A 14,348-nucleotide genomic window follows, 5' to 3' on the forward strand; every position below is an offset into this window, starting at 1 on the left:
TCTCCCCTCCCACCCGCCCCTCCCAGTCTTTCTGCCTTCGCTCCTTCCCCAGGCTGGCTGGACCGGCGCGGACTTGCCCCAGACCTACGGGGAGCGCCCCAGGTCTTTAATGACAGCTTAAAAGTGGCTGTTGGAAAAGTCGAAAGGGATGAGGCTGACGTGGGGCGTGTTTCGCTCCTTTGCAAGAGTCGGAAAGAGAGCTGGGAGCCTTGCGGCTGGCCCCAGGCCCCCGCGCCTCGCCCCCAGCAAGTAGGTGGGGGAGCCGCCGCTGCCGCCAGCCTCATCCCGCTCCCAAGCCTCGCCCGCTGCGCCCTGGCCGCGGGCGCAGAGAGGGTGCGGGGCCTCGTCGTGCCTCCTCCACCCTGCTCATTAACCTGCCTGCTCCGCTCCGCTCCAGGCGGCCCCAGACACGGGCTTCTCGAAGCAGCATCCGCGGCCCGCCCGGTGCAGCCGCCTCCCCGAACCCCCGGCTCCGGGGGGCAATGAGGGGGCGGTGGAAGGGGCACTGCTCCTCGGGCATTACTTAGAGAAGCGAGACCGCCCCGCCCTCCCAGCCGGCCCTCCCTCGCTCCCGCCCGGGCCCGCGCGCCACTCAGCCAGAGGGTAAGTTGGGAGTGTTTCACCCCCACCGACAGCTCTCCCTCCCCTTCCTTTTTTTTTTTTCCCCCTTCGAAGTTTTCTTCGGAGTGGGGAGAGGGGTGGGGGAGGAAGAGGGTCCAGCCAGTATCGGTCCTTACGCTCTGCCTGTCTAACGTACCCCCGCCTCCCTACCCCTCCATCCCCCGCGCGCCGCTGCCCCTCCGGAGCCACGCTCCGAACTGACAATTGGCGCGCGGCTCCTTTAAGAGCCCGGCTTTGCCTCCCGGTAGCTGAAGGTCATTAAACACAAAAGCTCTCAGCGCTGCGGTCCAATATAGCGCATGCGCCCTGCCCGAGGACTGGCAGAGAGACGGCAATATGGCGAGAATGCCTGGCAGCGGGGACTGTAACACCAGCGCGGGCGGCAGCGCCGCCGCCGCCGCCGCCGAGAACAATGGGGAGCGGGGCGAGGGCGAGCGCGGGGTGGGGGGCCGCGGCCGCCGCCACGGCCGCCCGCACTACTGCAGCGCGGGCGAGGAGGAGGAGGAGGACGAGGAGGAGGACGAGATCCAGGAGGTGCAGATAACGGGGGACGAGGAGGAGGAGGAGGACGGAGGTGGGGGGCTGGAGGAGGACGAGGAGGAGGAGGAGGAGATGGGGCTGGACTGGGACGAGCCCCTGGAGCCCGAGGACTCGGCCGGGGAGGAGCTGGAGCCCGAGCCGGTCCATAGGATCAATATGGACCAGAGCGCCGCGCTGGAGCCCGAGGCGCCGCCGCGACTGTTGGCGCCCCGGGCCCGCGGCGGGCCGCCCGGGGCCGGCGCCGAGCTGGACCCCGACGTGCTGCAGCGCCCCGAGCGGGCCCGGCTGAGCGAGAACACCCGGCTGGCCACCCGCTACGCCGTGCGCATCTTCCGGGAATACCTGAGCGAGAAGGCGCAGAGCCCGGACTTCGAGACCATGGACAAGGGGGCGCTGTGCCGCGTGCTGCGCTCCTTCTACGCCGAGGCCCGCTCCAAGAGCGGCCAGCTCTACAGCAAGTCGTCGCTCATAAGCATCCGCAGCTCCCTCAACCGCTACCTCAACGAGCCCCCGTACTGCCGCACGCTCGACCTCACCAAGGACCCGGAGCTGCGCAGCGCCAACCTGACGCTGGCCGCGGTCATCCGAAAGCTCGAGGAGCAGGGCGCGGGGCCGGTGGTGCAGAAGCAAGCCATCACGCGCGCCGACCTGCGCAAGCTCTACACCTCCAGCGTCTTCAGCACCAACACGCCCTTCGGGCTGCTCAACAAGGTCTGGTTCGAGACGTGCATGTACTTCTGCACGCGCGGCCGCGAGAACCAGCGCGAGCTGGAGGAGGACTCCTTCGGGCTGGCTATGGACGAGGACGGCCGCAAGTTCGTCTACTTCAAGTCCCTCGGGCCCTACCACAAGTCGCGCTCGTCGTCGTGGAGCAAGAAGCGCGCCGAGAGCAGCGACGAGGAGAACTTGCCGCGCATGTACGAGACGGGCACCGAGTTCTGCCCCTACGCCAGCTTCGTCAAGTACCTGTCGAAGCGCAACCCTCTGTGCAAGGCGTTCTTCCAGCGGCCCCGGGACCACTGCAGCGAGGGCGATGTGACCTGGTACGAGAACAAAGCCATCGGCAAGAACTTGCTGGGCACCAGGATGCAGATGCTCTCCAAGGCGGCCAAACTCTCCAAGACCTACACCAACCACTGCATCGGCGCCGTCTCCATCGCCACGCTCAACAGCATCGCCGGCATCGGTACCAAACTGGGCTCGCCCGCCCCGCAGGGCTGCTACGCAGAGGCTCTGAACGGGGCGGCTCGCCACCACTCCCACCACCCCTCCACCCATCCCTCCCACCACCACCGCCCCCAGCCGCCCTCGCTGGGGAACACCTATATCCTCCCCAGAGACAGCCAGGTCGGGCCCGACGTGAAATCGGAGGCTGCGCCCAAGCGCGCCCTGTATGAGTCGGTGTTCGGGTCGGGGGAGATGTGCGGCCCCTCTTCCCCTAAAAGACTTTGTATCCGCCCCTCGGAGCCTGTGGACGCGGTGGTGGTGGTTTCGGTGAAACACGACCCCCTGCCTCTTCTTCCAGAAGCCAATGGGCACAGAAGCAGCAATTCTCCCACAATAGTTTCACCTGCTATTGTTTCCCCCACCCAGGTAACCAAACCAAAGTCTATGCATGAAGTGTTTCTCTGGTACCACTTGGAGACTAACTTGGGCTCACGCAGGTCTGGGTTGGGGCGGGGGGCAGTTTTTCAAAGTAGCAGATAAGCTGAATCGGATTTGATTTCACTGTTAGAAGCTTAACTTTCTTGACGCTTTTCAGGAAAGTTTCCACCTAACCGTAAAGCCTGTGACAGGGCCAGCTACCTAACACTCCCTGCTGCGCAGTAACGCTGAAAACTTCAGAGTTTGCAGAACAAAAGAGTCGGCTCAACCCTCCGTTGAATGTGTGGGTTTTAGACGGCAAAGCGTGCAGGAATACTGTGCCTCTAAATGAAGCAGTTACTTAAAGTATCTTTGAATAAAGCAACCATTAAAATACTCTAGTACATATTCACACTAACTTAAGAAGGTAGAAACGCAGTTATAAATGATTATTTATAACTCAGCCATGCCATTCCCACTTCCTGTAAGGGGCGGGTTTTGGAGAGTGGTGGGTAACTGCCAGTTTATACTGTGAGGTGTAGTTGAATGTAAAGCAACGTTTGGGATGTCGTTTTCATCAACTAAGTCACTTGTTGATGGTTTGGAAAGGTAGTGTCTGTACTGCCAGCCAGCCTCCCCGTTGGAGCATGCTTTATGTGCTGGGCTGTGTGGGCACTGGAACTTTGCTCTCTTTCCTAGCGCCATGGAGTTGTTGGTCTAGGGCGCAGTTAAGTGATGGCAAGATAGACAGTTGAGATAACAGCAGATTAGAGTGGAAAGAACTCTGAAGTAAGCTAGCTCAGAAGCTGAGCCACCTCGAGTAAATCAGTTCACCTCTCTGGGCTCCAGGATCCTCAACAAAGATAAGGGAGCTGTTTGAACATTAAAGTTATTTAATTCTAAGTGGTTAGAATTCTGGGTTGAGATTAGAGGTTCAATTGGATATTTGTCTTAACTATTTCTCCTAGAAGAATATATTCATATTCTTTTAAAGCTAGGTTCATCTTTTGGATACTGTGCTGTAGGAAGCAGAGGTCCTTGGGGACCCTCCTCTCTTCTTCAGACTGGAGTAGCCCCCTGGGATTTTACAGCTTGGCCCTCCCTGCCATCAAGCAGAAGTAGGAATTTCAGCCCTGAGTTTGGGGGTGTAAGGCAGGCCTTTCAAGGCACAGATGTCAGGTACCTCTGTGCTTTTTCCAAAGTGGAAATTCCAGTTCTGGATAAACTGACCCTTTCAGACGTTTACTGGCTAATCAGCAAGCCTCAAGGCCAACTGAGAAAGGGTTTGTGAATGGTACTATAAACACCAGAGTTCTCTAAAATACACAAGACCCGGAGGCTATGTGTCTTTCTGTGCTTGTGGTGCACAGTAGTTTCTGACAGACCACGAGGTGGTTTAGGGAGTTGGAAGGATGGCATGGAGAGTTCTTTCTCCTACATGGAGAATTTGGATTTGCTTTTTCTTTGAAAGCAGAAATAAATGATCACATTCTTCTGATAAAGTAAAACCCTTAAAATGTCCTGATTTCAAGTAGCACCTGATTAATTAAGAGTTAAAAGCCTAAGAGAGTTTATTAAAGTACCTATCTGCTTGAAATAACAATGAAGCAGTTGGTCCCTGGCATCTGTCTACTGATTTTTTGTCTCTAGCATCACGTGGAATCCTGACTTAAGATCCGCAAAAGATTAGGGACCTTTGTTTCGTTGGTTTGGTTTTGTTCTAAGAATTATAGCACTCCGTCACAATCTTCTTTTTTTACTGAGTGAGATCAGTCATTTCTACAAACCTGGACACTGATGCTTTTATTCTTGAGTTCTTGTTAGGTAACTCCCAAGTTAAATATAGGTTTGAGTGTCCATATGTCCATATGTTGGTTATGTTATCACTGTGCCTTTCAAACAGTATCTTAGCTAAGTCCTTTGCAGTTAAAACACTACAAAAAGTTTCTTTGCTTTCGCTAATGTTAGAGTAAAAATTTTTTTCATCAGCATTAAGAAGTTTAAGGGAACTATTTAGTAACTTCTCTAGACTTCCCTTTGGAAGTCTGAGCATTCTAAGTATGAAACGCATGTTCAGTGTAAATACAAAGCAGATATTAAACTTTTTCCTCCTGTATTTACTAAAATCAGTATTGAGGTTCAGGGCATTTCCTGGGGTTTAATGACTGGCTGGGGTTACTGGCCCAAGGCATCACTTTAGGTTGACAGCTCCTCTGGCTGGTCGTTAATCCGCAGGAAATACCCTGTGTACCTCAAGCTTCAGTCATTATTACTTAATTATAAACATAGGCTGTCTAACCTTAGTACAGGCTCGACCTTATCAAGTGGAGTCGCACTGAATTCCACTAAGGACTACTTGATGCCACTGACACCCTGTTTGAGTCTTTAATCGTATTAGAAGTTTCTCAGCAAATGAAGAGCCTGTTACTATAAATGCATTTACTCTTTTACTTTTTTTTTCCATTTATTTTTATTAGTTGGAGGCTAATTACTTTACAATATTGTAGTGGTTTTTGCCATACGTTGACATGAATCAGCCATGGATTTACATGTGTTCCCCATCCCAATTCCCCCTCCCACCTGCCTCTCCACCCTATCCCTCTGGGTCTTCCCAGTGCACCAGCCCCAAGCACTTGTCTCATGCATCCAACCTGGGCTGGTGATCTGTTTCACCCTCGATAATATACATGTTTCGATGCTGTTCTCTCTAAACATCCCACCTTCACCTTCTCCCACAGAGTCCAAAAGTCTGTTCTATACATCTGTGTCTCTTTTTCTGTTTTGCATACCCTATAACGATAACTCTTTTACTTCTTGAGGGTGTTCGTAAGTGTATCACTTATGGGACTGGTTGACAAATGAATGCACTTAGGGATTAATGAAGATTATGGAATTTGTGATTCTTTCATTCATGTGAAGTTCCTGGCTTTATTTTTGAAGGGGGTGGGAGGCTTGGTGGTTGTGATGATTTACCTTAACTGATTCACTCTTTAATCTCTTGAATGTCTGTCTTCAAAGTAAGAGATAGTCTTAGTTCCCTCCCCTCCTCCACCCCAAGGCTGTTGTGTCTAAGATGATTTCCTTACTGGTACAACTTCCTAACTCCCAGGTGGAGATTACATGGTGCATACTTAAAGACTTAGCACGTCTCCTATTCGACCTCTTCATAGCTGTTCCTCTTTGCATGAAAATGTGGCATTTTGCTTGCCTCATCAACACTTGGCAGCATTTGTAAACTTGTGAGAAAGGTGTCCTCAGTTGAAGTTACTTGACCCTAACCCAGATTACCTCCAGAAATACTTTTAAGGAATTCTGTAAGTAGGAAACCTGTCAGTGGCGAGATTCTGGGGTTGGTGGTACATATCCAGTGTTTTCTATTTCATTGACTTCACTAGGGACCAGCGTCTGTCCTTCGAATCTCCAAGCTGCAAATTAGAGCAGCTTCCTCATGGGGCACACCCAGTGGTTCATGACCTTGCCTTTGAAGAAGCTGGATGCTGACAGCACTTGGAAATCCAGTCTTCATTCAGGTGCTGTCATGCAGGAAGAGAGAAGGAATATTCGTTCTAACTACTTACTTGAAAAAAACATGCATTTTATGTGTCATTGAAATAATCGCCAAAGTCTTATTTTGAATTTGGAGACTAGGCAGGCGGGATACTCTTTTTTTTTTCTTAAAGATGGAATCAAACTTCTGTAAATGTGACAGCCGCGTTCATGCTCAGTCATGTCCAACTCTTTGCAACCCCACCGACTGTAGCCTGCCAGGTTCCTCTGTCTCTGGGATTATCCCGGTAAGAATTCTGGAGTGGGTTGTCATTTCCTCTTCCAGGAGAGGATCCCTGCATTGCAAAGCATGTTCTTGACCACTGAGCCACCTGGGAAGCCCCTCAGTTGAGACAAAGGGTATGTTTAACAGTTCTGTCACCTGCAGGTTATCTGGAGCAGTTAGGATTAACCACCTTGTGTAAAATGGATGTTTTCCTGATTTTTAATAATACTTTGCGGCTGTATTCTTTTTTCTCATGCAGGAACGTTTGCTGTCCTTTATAGAAAGTTCAGATTGGTAAAGGAACTAAGTGGCATTAGCCTAAGTATGGAAGTTTCTTCATTCTTTCAGGAAACAATTGCTGAGCACCTACTATTTTGGCTTTGGTACCAGAAATGTTTATAAATTAATCATTTTCCACTTGGCAAGTAGTCTCACTGGCAAGATTTTGGCCTCATTAAATATTAAAGGAGATTAAAATAAAGAGAGTTAAAAGGTAAAGCACTCAATGTTTTGAAACTCTGTTTTTGCAAGTCGTTTGGGAAAGAAATCTGTAATTTTACTCTTTCGTATTAATATTGCCATGAGTACTCAGCTGTATTATTGTAAATTGATTCAAACTCACATATATATCATGGGCACCTCAATCACATGGACAGAGGATCCTGGCAGGCTACAGTCCATGGGGCCACAAAGAGTCAGACATGACAAGTGACCGAGGGTGTGTGCATGCACACACGTCAGCTCACTATCAAATCTAATCCAGAAAAGGGAGAAAAAATATTTGCTGCCAAAGGGGAAAGTGGATGCCAGTCATCTAAATGTAAATCTTTGGATCACCTTGATTTAAAATCTGGCTCCCCTGACAAATGTTACATAAAAGGCCATCCTCTCGTCATTGTAGACAGATTTCAAGCAAGAAGAGTTTCTTCAAATGGGACTGCATGTTGTATATGAGACCTCTTACATTTTCACCTTGATTTAGGCCAAAGCTCCACTTCAGTGATTTATGAAAAGTTCACTTTCAAGTTATCATTTGGTTTCTGCATTGCCATTTCAAAAGCAAAGCTGATACAGAAGTTGCTTTGTGGTTACCTATGTTGAAAATCTTAGGACCAGACGTATAAACTAGGTATCTAGAACTTTTCTTTTTTTTTTTGACTTCTCTTTGATCATTCAGTCATTCACTGCATTGTACCAATTAGTTAGGATGCCATTTGAAAGACTTCGCTGGAGAATTTTTTTGCCGCCCGCACCCCTACCCGCTACCCTGAGGGATCTGGGATCTTAGTTCCCTGACCAGGGAGCAAACCTGCGCTCCCTGCATTGGAAACTCAGAGTCTTAACCACCGGACCACCAGGGAAGTCATCCTTTGGAGAATTTAGATGTGGGATAGAGAGGTGGGAAGTGATTGGTCTAAGAAGGGAAATCGATTGCCTTTGATAAAGGGAAATGAAAGAAAACATAGCTTTAGAATTTGAAACATTGTGCTGATAGACATTTTTATTTCTAAAGATGCTGACTCCCACTCAGCCACTGTTAGCTGAACCTCTTGCTACCTGCTAAGGGTTGCCAAGAGGAGCTGGATTCAGAGGGCGTTGCAGGGGATGGGCTTCCAAGCTGAAGTGATTCTCTGCTTGATGCGCGAATGTTGCAGGAGAAACAGATGAACTTGTGAAGTTGTAGGCCCTTTGGGTTTTCAGAGTTGCGAAAGTTTCTCTTTGGCTATTCTCCTTTTCAAGAGAGGATAGTCTCCTTCAAGAAGAGAATGAGCTGCTTGTGGTCTAGAAATAAGTGGGCGTTTTAACTTTTTGAGATACCTCACTAGAGCAGGGGGCTATGGGCTGAAACTGAGCCTGCATGTAGGGGGGTTTACCTAGCACCCATGACTGTATGAACTAGACAGTAGACCCCATTGAATCCCCCTGGACTACTGGAGGCCCAACCTAATTAGGTGTGTTTTAGGTTTTCAGTAATTCTGCTTGAATTTCTGTTCAACACTTTCTTTACAGTCAGACTTTATTCCTTTTGGCTTATGTGTTAACAATCTGATGAAACCTTTTCTTTTTCCCCTAAAAAAAGATCTATTTGTATCTGACAGTAAACTCTTTCTTAGAGACTGATTAATTTTTTTATCATAATTTTTTTTGTATTATATCCTAAATTTGTCTGAGTCTTGGGTCACAGAAACAAATGGGAGAGGGGAACATCTTCCAGTATTGGAAGGCTAGAGTGTCTGAGCTTTAATTGGAGGTTTTGCCACAGCAGTTTGCTCTTGTGCTGCTTTGCAAACCCCAGTGGGAACTTCCTTTTTCTGGAAACACACTGCTTTCTGAGATTTGTGATTTGTGATTTGTGTTTAGCAGCTGGAAGAAGTTCAGCTTCCGTGGGCCTTCCAGGCAATGAGTTTGGTAATATGGGGGAGGGGGTACAGTGAGGTCCCAAAGGTGTGAAGGCAGAGGTGGTGTAAGTATCTCCTATGTCTAGTCCATTTCTGGAATCCTCAGAAACTGGGGAGACCTTGAGGGGAGCCCCGGACACCTGCCAGGCCCTCTCAGTTTCCCCCATCAACAAGACCATCTCCACCCAAGTATAGACTTTGAAAATCATCTTGGTAAGGCAAACCTTCCTGGGAATATCTAGACTCCTTCACTCCCTGAATTACCGCTTTCCCCTGATCACCTGGCCGTGAACCCTGGCAGATGGGTGGTTTGATTCAGTCTGTAAGGAAAGAAAGTGGACATGAAAGTGTTAGTCACTCAGCCGTGTCCAACTCTTTATGACTCCATGGACTGTAGCCCTCCATGCTCTTCTGTCCATGGAACTGTCCAGGCAAGAATACTGGAGTGGGTGGCCATTCCCTTCTCCAGGGGATCTTCCCAACCCAGAGATCTAACCCAGGTCTCCCCCATTGCATTCTTCACCACCTGAGCCACCAGGGAAGCTCTAGGCACATAGGGAAGGAGGCAAAAATATGCTACCTGCCAAGGGCTGACAGATTTATGAGACCATCCAGCTGTAGGCTTCTGGGAGCAAAGGAGAGGAATTCGGAAAGGAATGTGGGAGAATGGCAGAGATAAGTGTTGCTTCCTTTGTGAATAATTCGGTTCCTGAATGTCAAGACTAGTTTGGAAGCTTATAATTATCGATTTCTAGTTTTATTACAAGTCCCCTGTCCAGCTTAACTCACCTAGTTCAGTCCAGGCTCTCACCATACATCCCCATCCCTTCTCTCTTAACACAAGACAAAGGAAACTGTGATTTATAGCGCTGGGTCCCACGTGGGGTCTTGAGCTTGTGGATTAGTTCTGATGCCTGAGCCTGTGGTGTTTTGCCATGTAGTTTTTAAGGAAGTTACAGACGTTGAGCTGGTGCACCGTCCTGGCTTCTTTGCCCTTCTGGGTGGACAGTTGGACCAGATCCAGGCAGGAGTGAAGGGAGGGGGCGTGAGGAGGCAAGGCTGTCATGTCACTGGGCCGCAGTCCAGACACAAACGTGATTCCCTCCTTGCAGAGTCTGATGTCAACTGTCTCAACCTCTGACTGACTCTGTAGTCAGGAAGTGGAATGTGATCATTAGTATTAATAATAACCAAGATGAACCCAGGGCTTTAAACTGGCCTCCCTGCAGCCTCTGCATCACTTGGGAGCAGTGGGCTACTTGGTCTAATTTAATCCTCACACAGTCCTTCAAGGAGTTGTGGTTATTGTTTACTCGTAACAAAGGAGGAATCCCTGAAGGTCTAAAAACTGGTTAGTGACTGTGCTGGGATTTGAATCTAGGACTGTCAGATTCCGGAGTCTACTTTTAAAATCCATGGGCTGTTGATTCCACAACTCTTAGCTGTTCATATAAAAGAATCCAGTAAAGAGAAGATGATGTAACATTAGATTCATATCACTGCCTTAGGTGCTTTGCTAGAACAACATAATAACTTATTAAAATACAGCAAAAAAAAAAAGCGGGAACACAGACTATTTCCAGTACTTACCAGGCTTCCATTTGGCTGCATGTGGTCCCAGCCTCTGCCGAATCTGGGGACAGTATCAGCCAGACTCTTTGAGACGCCCCATCACTGGAGCACGTTAAGAGCAGACTCTGGGGCCAGTCTGCCAGTGGTAAATCTCAGTTCTGCCCAGAACCAACCTGCGCTTTGCTTCCCTGCTGAATCACGTGGGGACAGTGGTCATCCTCACCTCCTGGGTCATCAGTGTTAAACGAATTATTATTTGAAAATTGCTTAACTCTGGAGCGTTTGATGAACACATGAAAAACGGCTGATCTTGCTGATGAAGTCCCAATCTCAGTCTTCAAGTTTCTCTTGTGAATAGCTCACACAGACGCCGCACAGGCCCTTCTGCCTCCTTCTGGGGCCTCCGTTGCCTTGGGCCAGTAGCACACCCTCAGCTCTCCTAGGAGGTGGGCAGTCCCTGGAGGCTTCCGGCGCTGTGGCTCTCCCAGACCCCCTCCCTCTCGCTCACCTCCAGCTGTCCATCCAGGTGTACTTTACACCAAAGCCGTTTTTTTTTTTTTTCTCCCTTCTATTTTTCTTTGAGATTCTACACTTTTCTTCTGAGTTTGTTCTGCAGACCCTTCCCATTGCTAGAGGGGGAAGGAGGCACCCTCTGGAGGTGTAATTGCCACCCAGACTCCAGGGGATTCACAAAAGTTGTCTTAGATGGAGATCAACAGCTTTTCACAAGAGGGTAAATTTTATTTGGAATGGTTTGGGATTAGGGGAAGCAGTCGTAATACATAGTCTTAAAACATTATGAAGGTTGTTTTGGCAATAGCTTTCATAAATTTTAATTCCGGTAATTTAGAAGTAGGGCCTGTATTTGCCTACATCTTCTGTTACATTGTTGTTTCTCTCTCCGGGCCTAATTGGATTATCATTTTCTAATTCTTGATTTTGGTCTTGGAGACTATATAAAATCAACAGAAATTTTACTTAAAGTTGATGTGTACTAGTACTAATACAAGTTTTGAAGAGACTGCAGAATCAGGGTAATTGGTGTTCGGATGCAGCATTTCTGACCAATTAGTGACCTCTTCTGCCTTGTTTTAATTTGACAGAGTGAGTGCTGTTATAAAATAGAAAGGATCACTGTGATGACATGGGATCTATTACCTCTAGTTTACTCTCCAAATAATCACAGTATTGTAGTCCCAATAGTATAAGTTTGTGGGTTTTAGAATTATATTAATTATTAATAGCTTTAATAATTCCATTAATTTCATTAAGCCAGCTCATCTGGAGTGTTGGTTTCTATCTTGTGTGACTTTTTCCTGACAAAATTATATATAAATAGACTTTAGCTATTTTCTTTCCATCTTGAACAAATATTTCACTGTTTTTTACTACAGAAAAAAAAGAGAAACTGGCAGTATATTTATTTTTCAGTGGAAAACATGTTGCTGCAGAAACACGGGGACCTAAATAAAAGTGTAACAAGAATATTAGAAAATGGATTATGCTAGCTTCATTTTCTTTTCTTCTCAACATGATGTACCCTCACACATTGCCTTTTTTAAACTAATAGGATGTTCATAGTGCTGGTGATTTCAGTAGTTTCAGGATTATTTTTTAAGGAGGAGGGATGGTGAATTTCCAGGTATGTTTCTCAAGTTTATTTGTTTGTTTTTTAACTTATGAAGAGGATCATGGAATCCTAGATCCTTTTTGTGCATTTAACTACTATCTCGAGTGACAGATTTTAGAACCTCCCCCCCTTGGGATGTGAATGATGATCTAGGAAAAGCAAGATGTTATACAAAAAAACTCTGAAAGTAGGATTCATTTACTGAGCCCTTACTGTGTGTAAGGGCAGGAATTTGGAGGTAAAAAATAGCTTAGAAATAGTTAAAGGAAGACGCAGGAGAAGCTACAGTGGGCATATCTACAGTGTAAACGACGGTGGGCAAGTCAGGAGGAGGACGTGATGGAGGGGCTGAGGGTCTTGCCCCAGCTATTGACTGTTCACCAGTAAAGCCTGGGGAGTAAACAGTGTGTGTATTACTTTCTAAGAAATGGGACTAAAGGTGGCCTGACCAAACTGAAAGACTTAATCATTTAAACCTTAAAAATGTGTGAGGAGAAAATGTAAAATCTCAGAAGAAATAAAATCTTGCCATGTCAAAATGGAAGCCTCCTCACTGCTGTGACCTTTTGTGGGAAAGCCTTAGTTCACTGCTCTCCCAGCTGTCCCAGCATGAGGTAGGCTGCCACGTCTGAGGTACGTGAGAGGAGTGCTTTACAGGTTGCAAAGGGCTTTTTTATATGTGATTTCATTCTAAGGAAGCTTTGCAGGGCCCTTCTAGTGTCAGTTACTGGGTTGGATAGACTGTGGGGACACAGATAAACTCCTTGTCCTGGGAGGACTCAGCTGTGTGGAGGAGGCAGACAAGTGACCTGACGTGTGATAACTCCTGTGATACTGCTGAAGGGGAAGGGTAGGAACTGGAATTATACCCATCTTCCAGATGAGGGAAACTGACCCTCAGAGAGGTTAGGCAGTTTCTCAAGTTCACCTCGGTCCCGAGGAATTAAGTTCCAAGTCTAGGTTTAGGCCCCTTTACAGTGCTCTTTTTGGGGCTGTCATGTATAGCTGAAGGTTGTTTTGTTTTTGGCCACACCTCATGGCTTGCACGATCTTAGTCCCCCAACCAGGGATTGAACCTGTGCCTTTGGCAGTGAGAGCGCAGAGTCCTAACCACTGGACCACCAGGGCATTCCCCTAGCTAAAGTTATAAAAGCATTGCTGTCAGGCACTGAAGAAAGGAAAAAAAAAAAAAAGTACGCTGAAGCACAAGTATGTGGATGGATGTGCCTTTTAAAAACTGAAAGAGTCTTAATGTGATTTTCGTGCTTTTGGTGTTTTAGGGCAGTCCAAGAGAACATTCTGGATCAGGGTGAAGAATGGTTCAGCAGTGCCCCAGAGGTCAGTGGCTGACAGCTCCAGCCAGACTGACTGGGGGGGAATCTTTCCTCACGCTGAAGCCCAGCTCCTGGAGCCCCCCGCCCCGCCTGCAGTGGTTGAGGGCTGACCCCCATGGAGAGCTGTGCAGTTCTGTCTTTTCCCACTTGAGCCAGAGCACTTAATTAAAAGAAAAAGTGTACACAGTTCTGATGCAGTTATGACTAGTAAAAAGAGCCAATAAAAATGACAATAAAGCGCCTGACAAATAGAAAATGTTTAATAATACCGAGGTACTTTATGGGGCCAGGCTTTACCTCTTGGCATGGGATGACAGGCTTCCCACGGAGGCTTTTCCTGGCCGCTGCCCTTGGCCGCCAGCTCCCGCCCAGGCGGTACAGGCGAAGTGCCCGGGCACTGCCGTCCTGGAGTCACCCAGCTTCCTGCAGGAACCTCGCTGGGAAGTGACCGCCGCAGACGTGTAGCCCTTTTAATTGTGACAGTGGGTAACACGAGGTTTACAGGACACTTTAGTGAGAAGGGAAAAGGCACAGTAGCAAAAAAGTAAAGGGAACGCAAGCAGCTAAAGTGCCTCCGATCTTACTGGACGTTTGGAGCAAAACCAACATTCTCCCATCAGTTCTAATTAGACCTCCCAAAGGAGAGACCAAATTAAAGTTAAGCCAATAATAACCCTGAATTGTCCTTGGACAGGTTACTTAGTTTCCCATCTCTTAGGTGGCAGTCCAGTTGTTCTCGGTATCCTCAGAGAATGGGTTCCAGGACCCCCTGGGATGCTCAGGTCCCTTATATAAAGTGGTGTAATATTTGCATATAACTGGTAAATGTCCTCCCTAAACATTACTTCATCTTTAGATTACTTACAATGCCTGATGCCATGTAAATGCCATGTAAG

The 14,348-nt window shown here is 47.9% G+C and overlaps 1 protein-coding gene across 3 annotated transcripts in view; it reads left to right on the plus strand.

Moving 5' to 3' along the window:
* The window catches only part of KCTD1 (potassium channel tetramerization domain containing 1), a 197,807-nt gene that overhangs the window by 102,630 nt on the left and 80,829 nt on the right, over positions 1-14,348 (plus strand). The window contains exon 1 of one of the 3 annotated variants that reach the window (XM_043888874.1): positions 70-603. The exons of 1 other annotated variant lie outside the window; for it this stretch is intronic. Coding sequence is in view for 1 of the 2 variants with exons in the window: in XM_043888872.1 (XP_043744807.1) it covers positions 958-2,754 (1,797 nt within the window). In the remaining variant the exon portion in view is untranslated. One more of the 3 variants, XM_043888872.1, reaches the window with a different exon arrangement.

The sequence above is a fragment of the Cervus elaphus genome, chromosome 27 (assembly GCF_910594005.1).
Source record: "Cervus elaphus chromosome 27, mCerEla1.1, whole genome shotgun sequence".
In the NCBI taxonomy this organism is placed as follows: domain Eukaryota; kingdom Metazoa; phylum Chordata; class Mammalia; order Artiodactyla; family Cervidae; genus Cervus; species Cervus elaphus.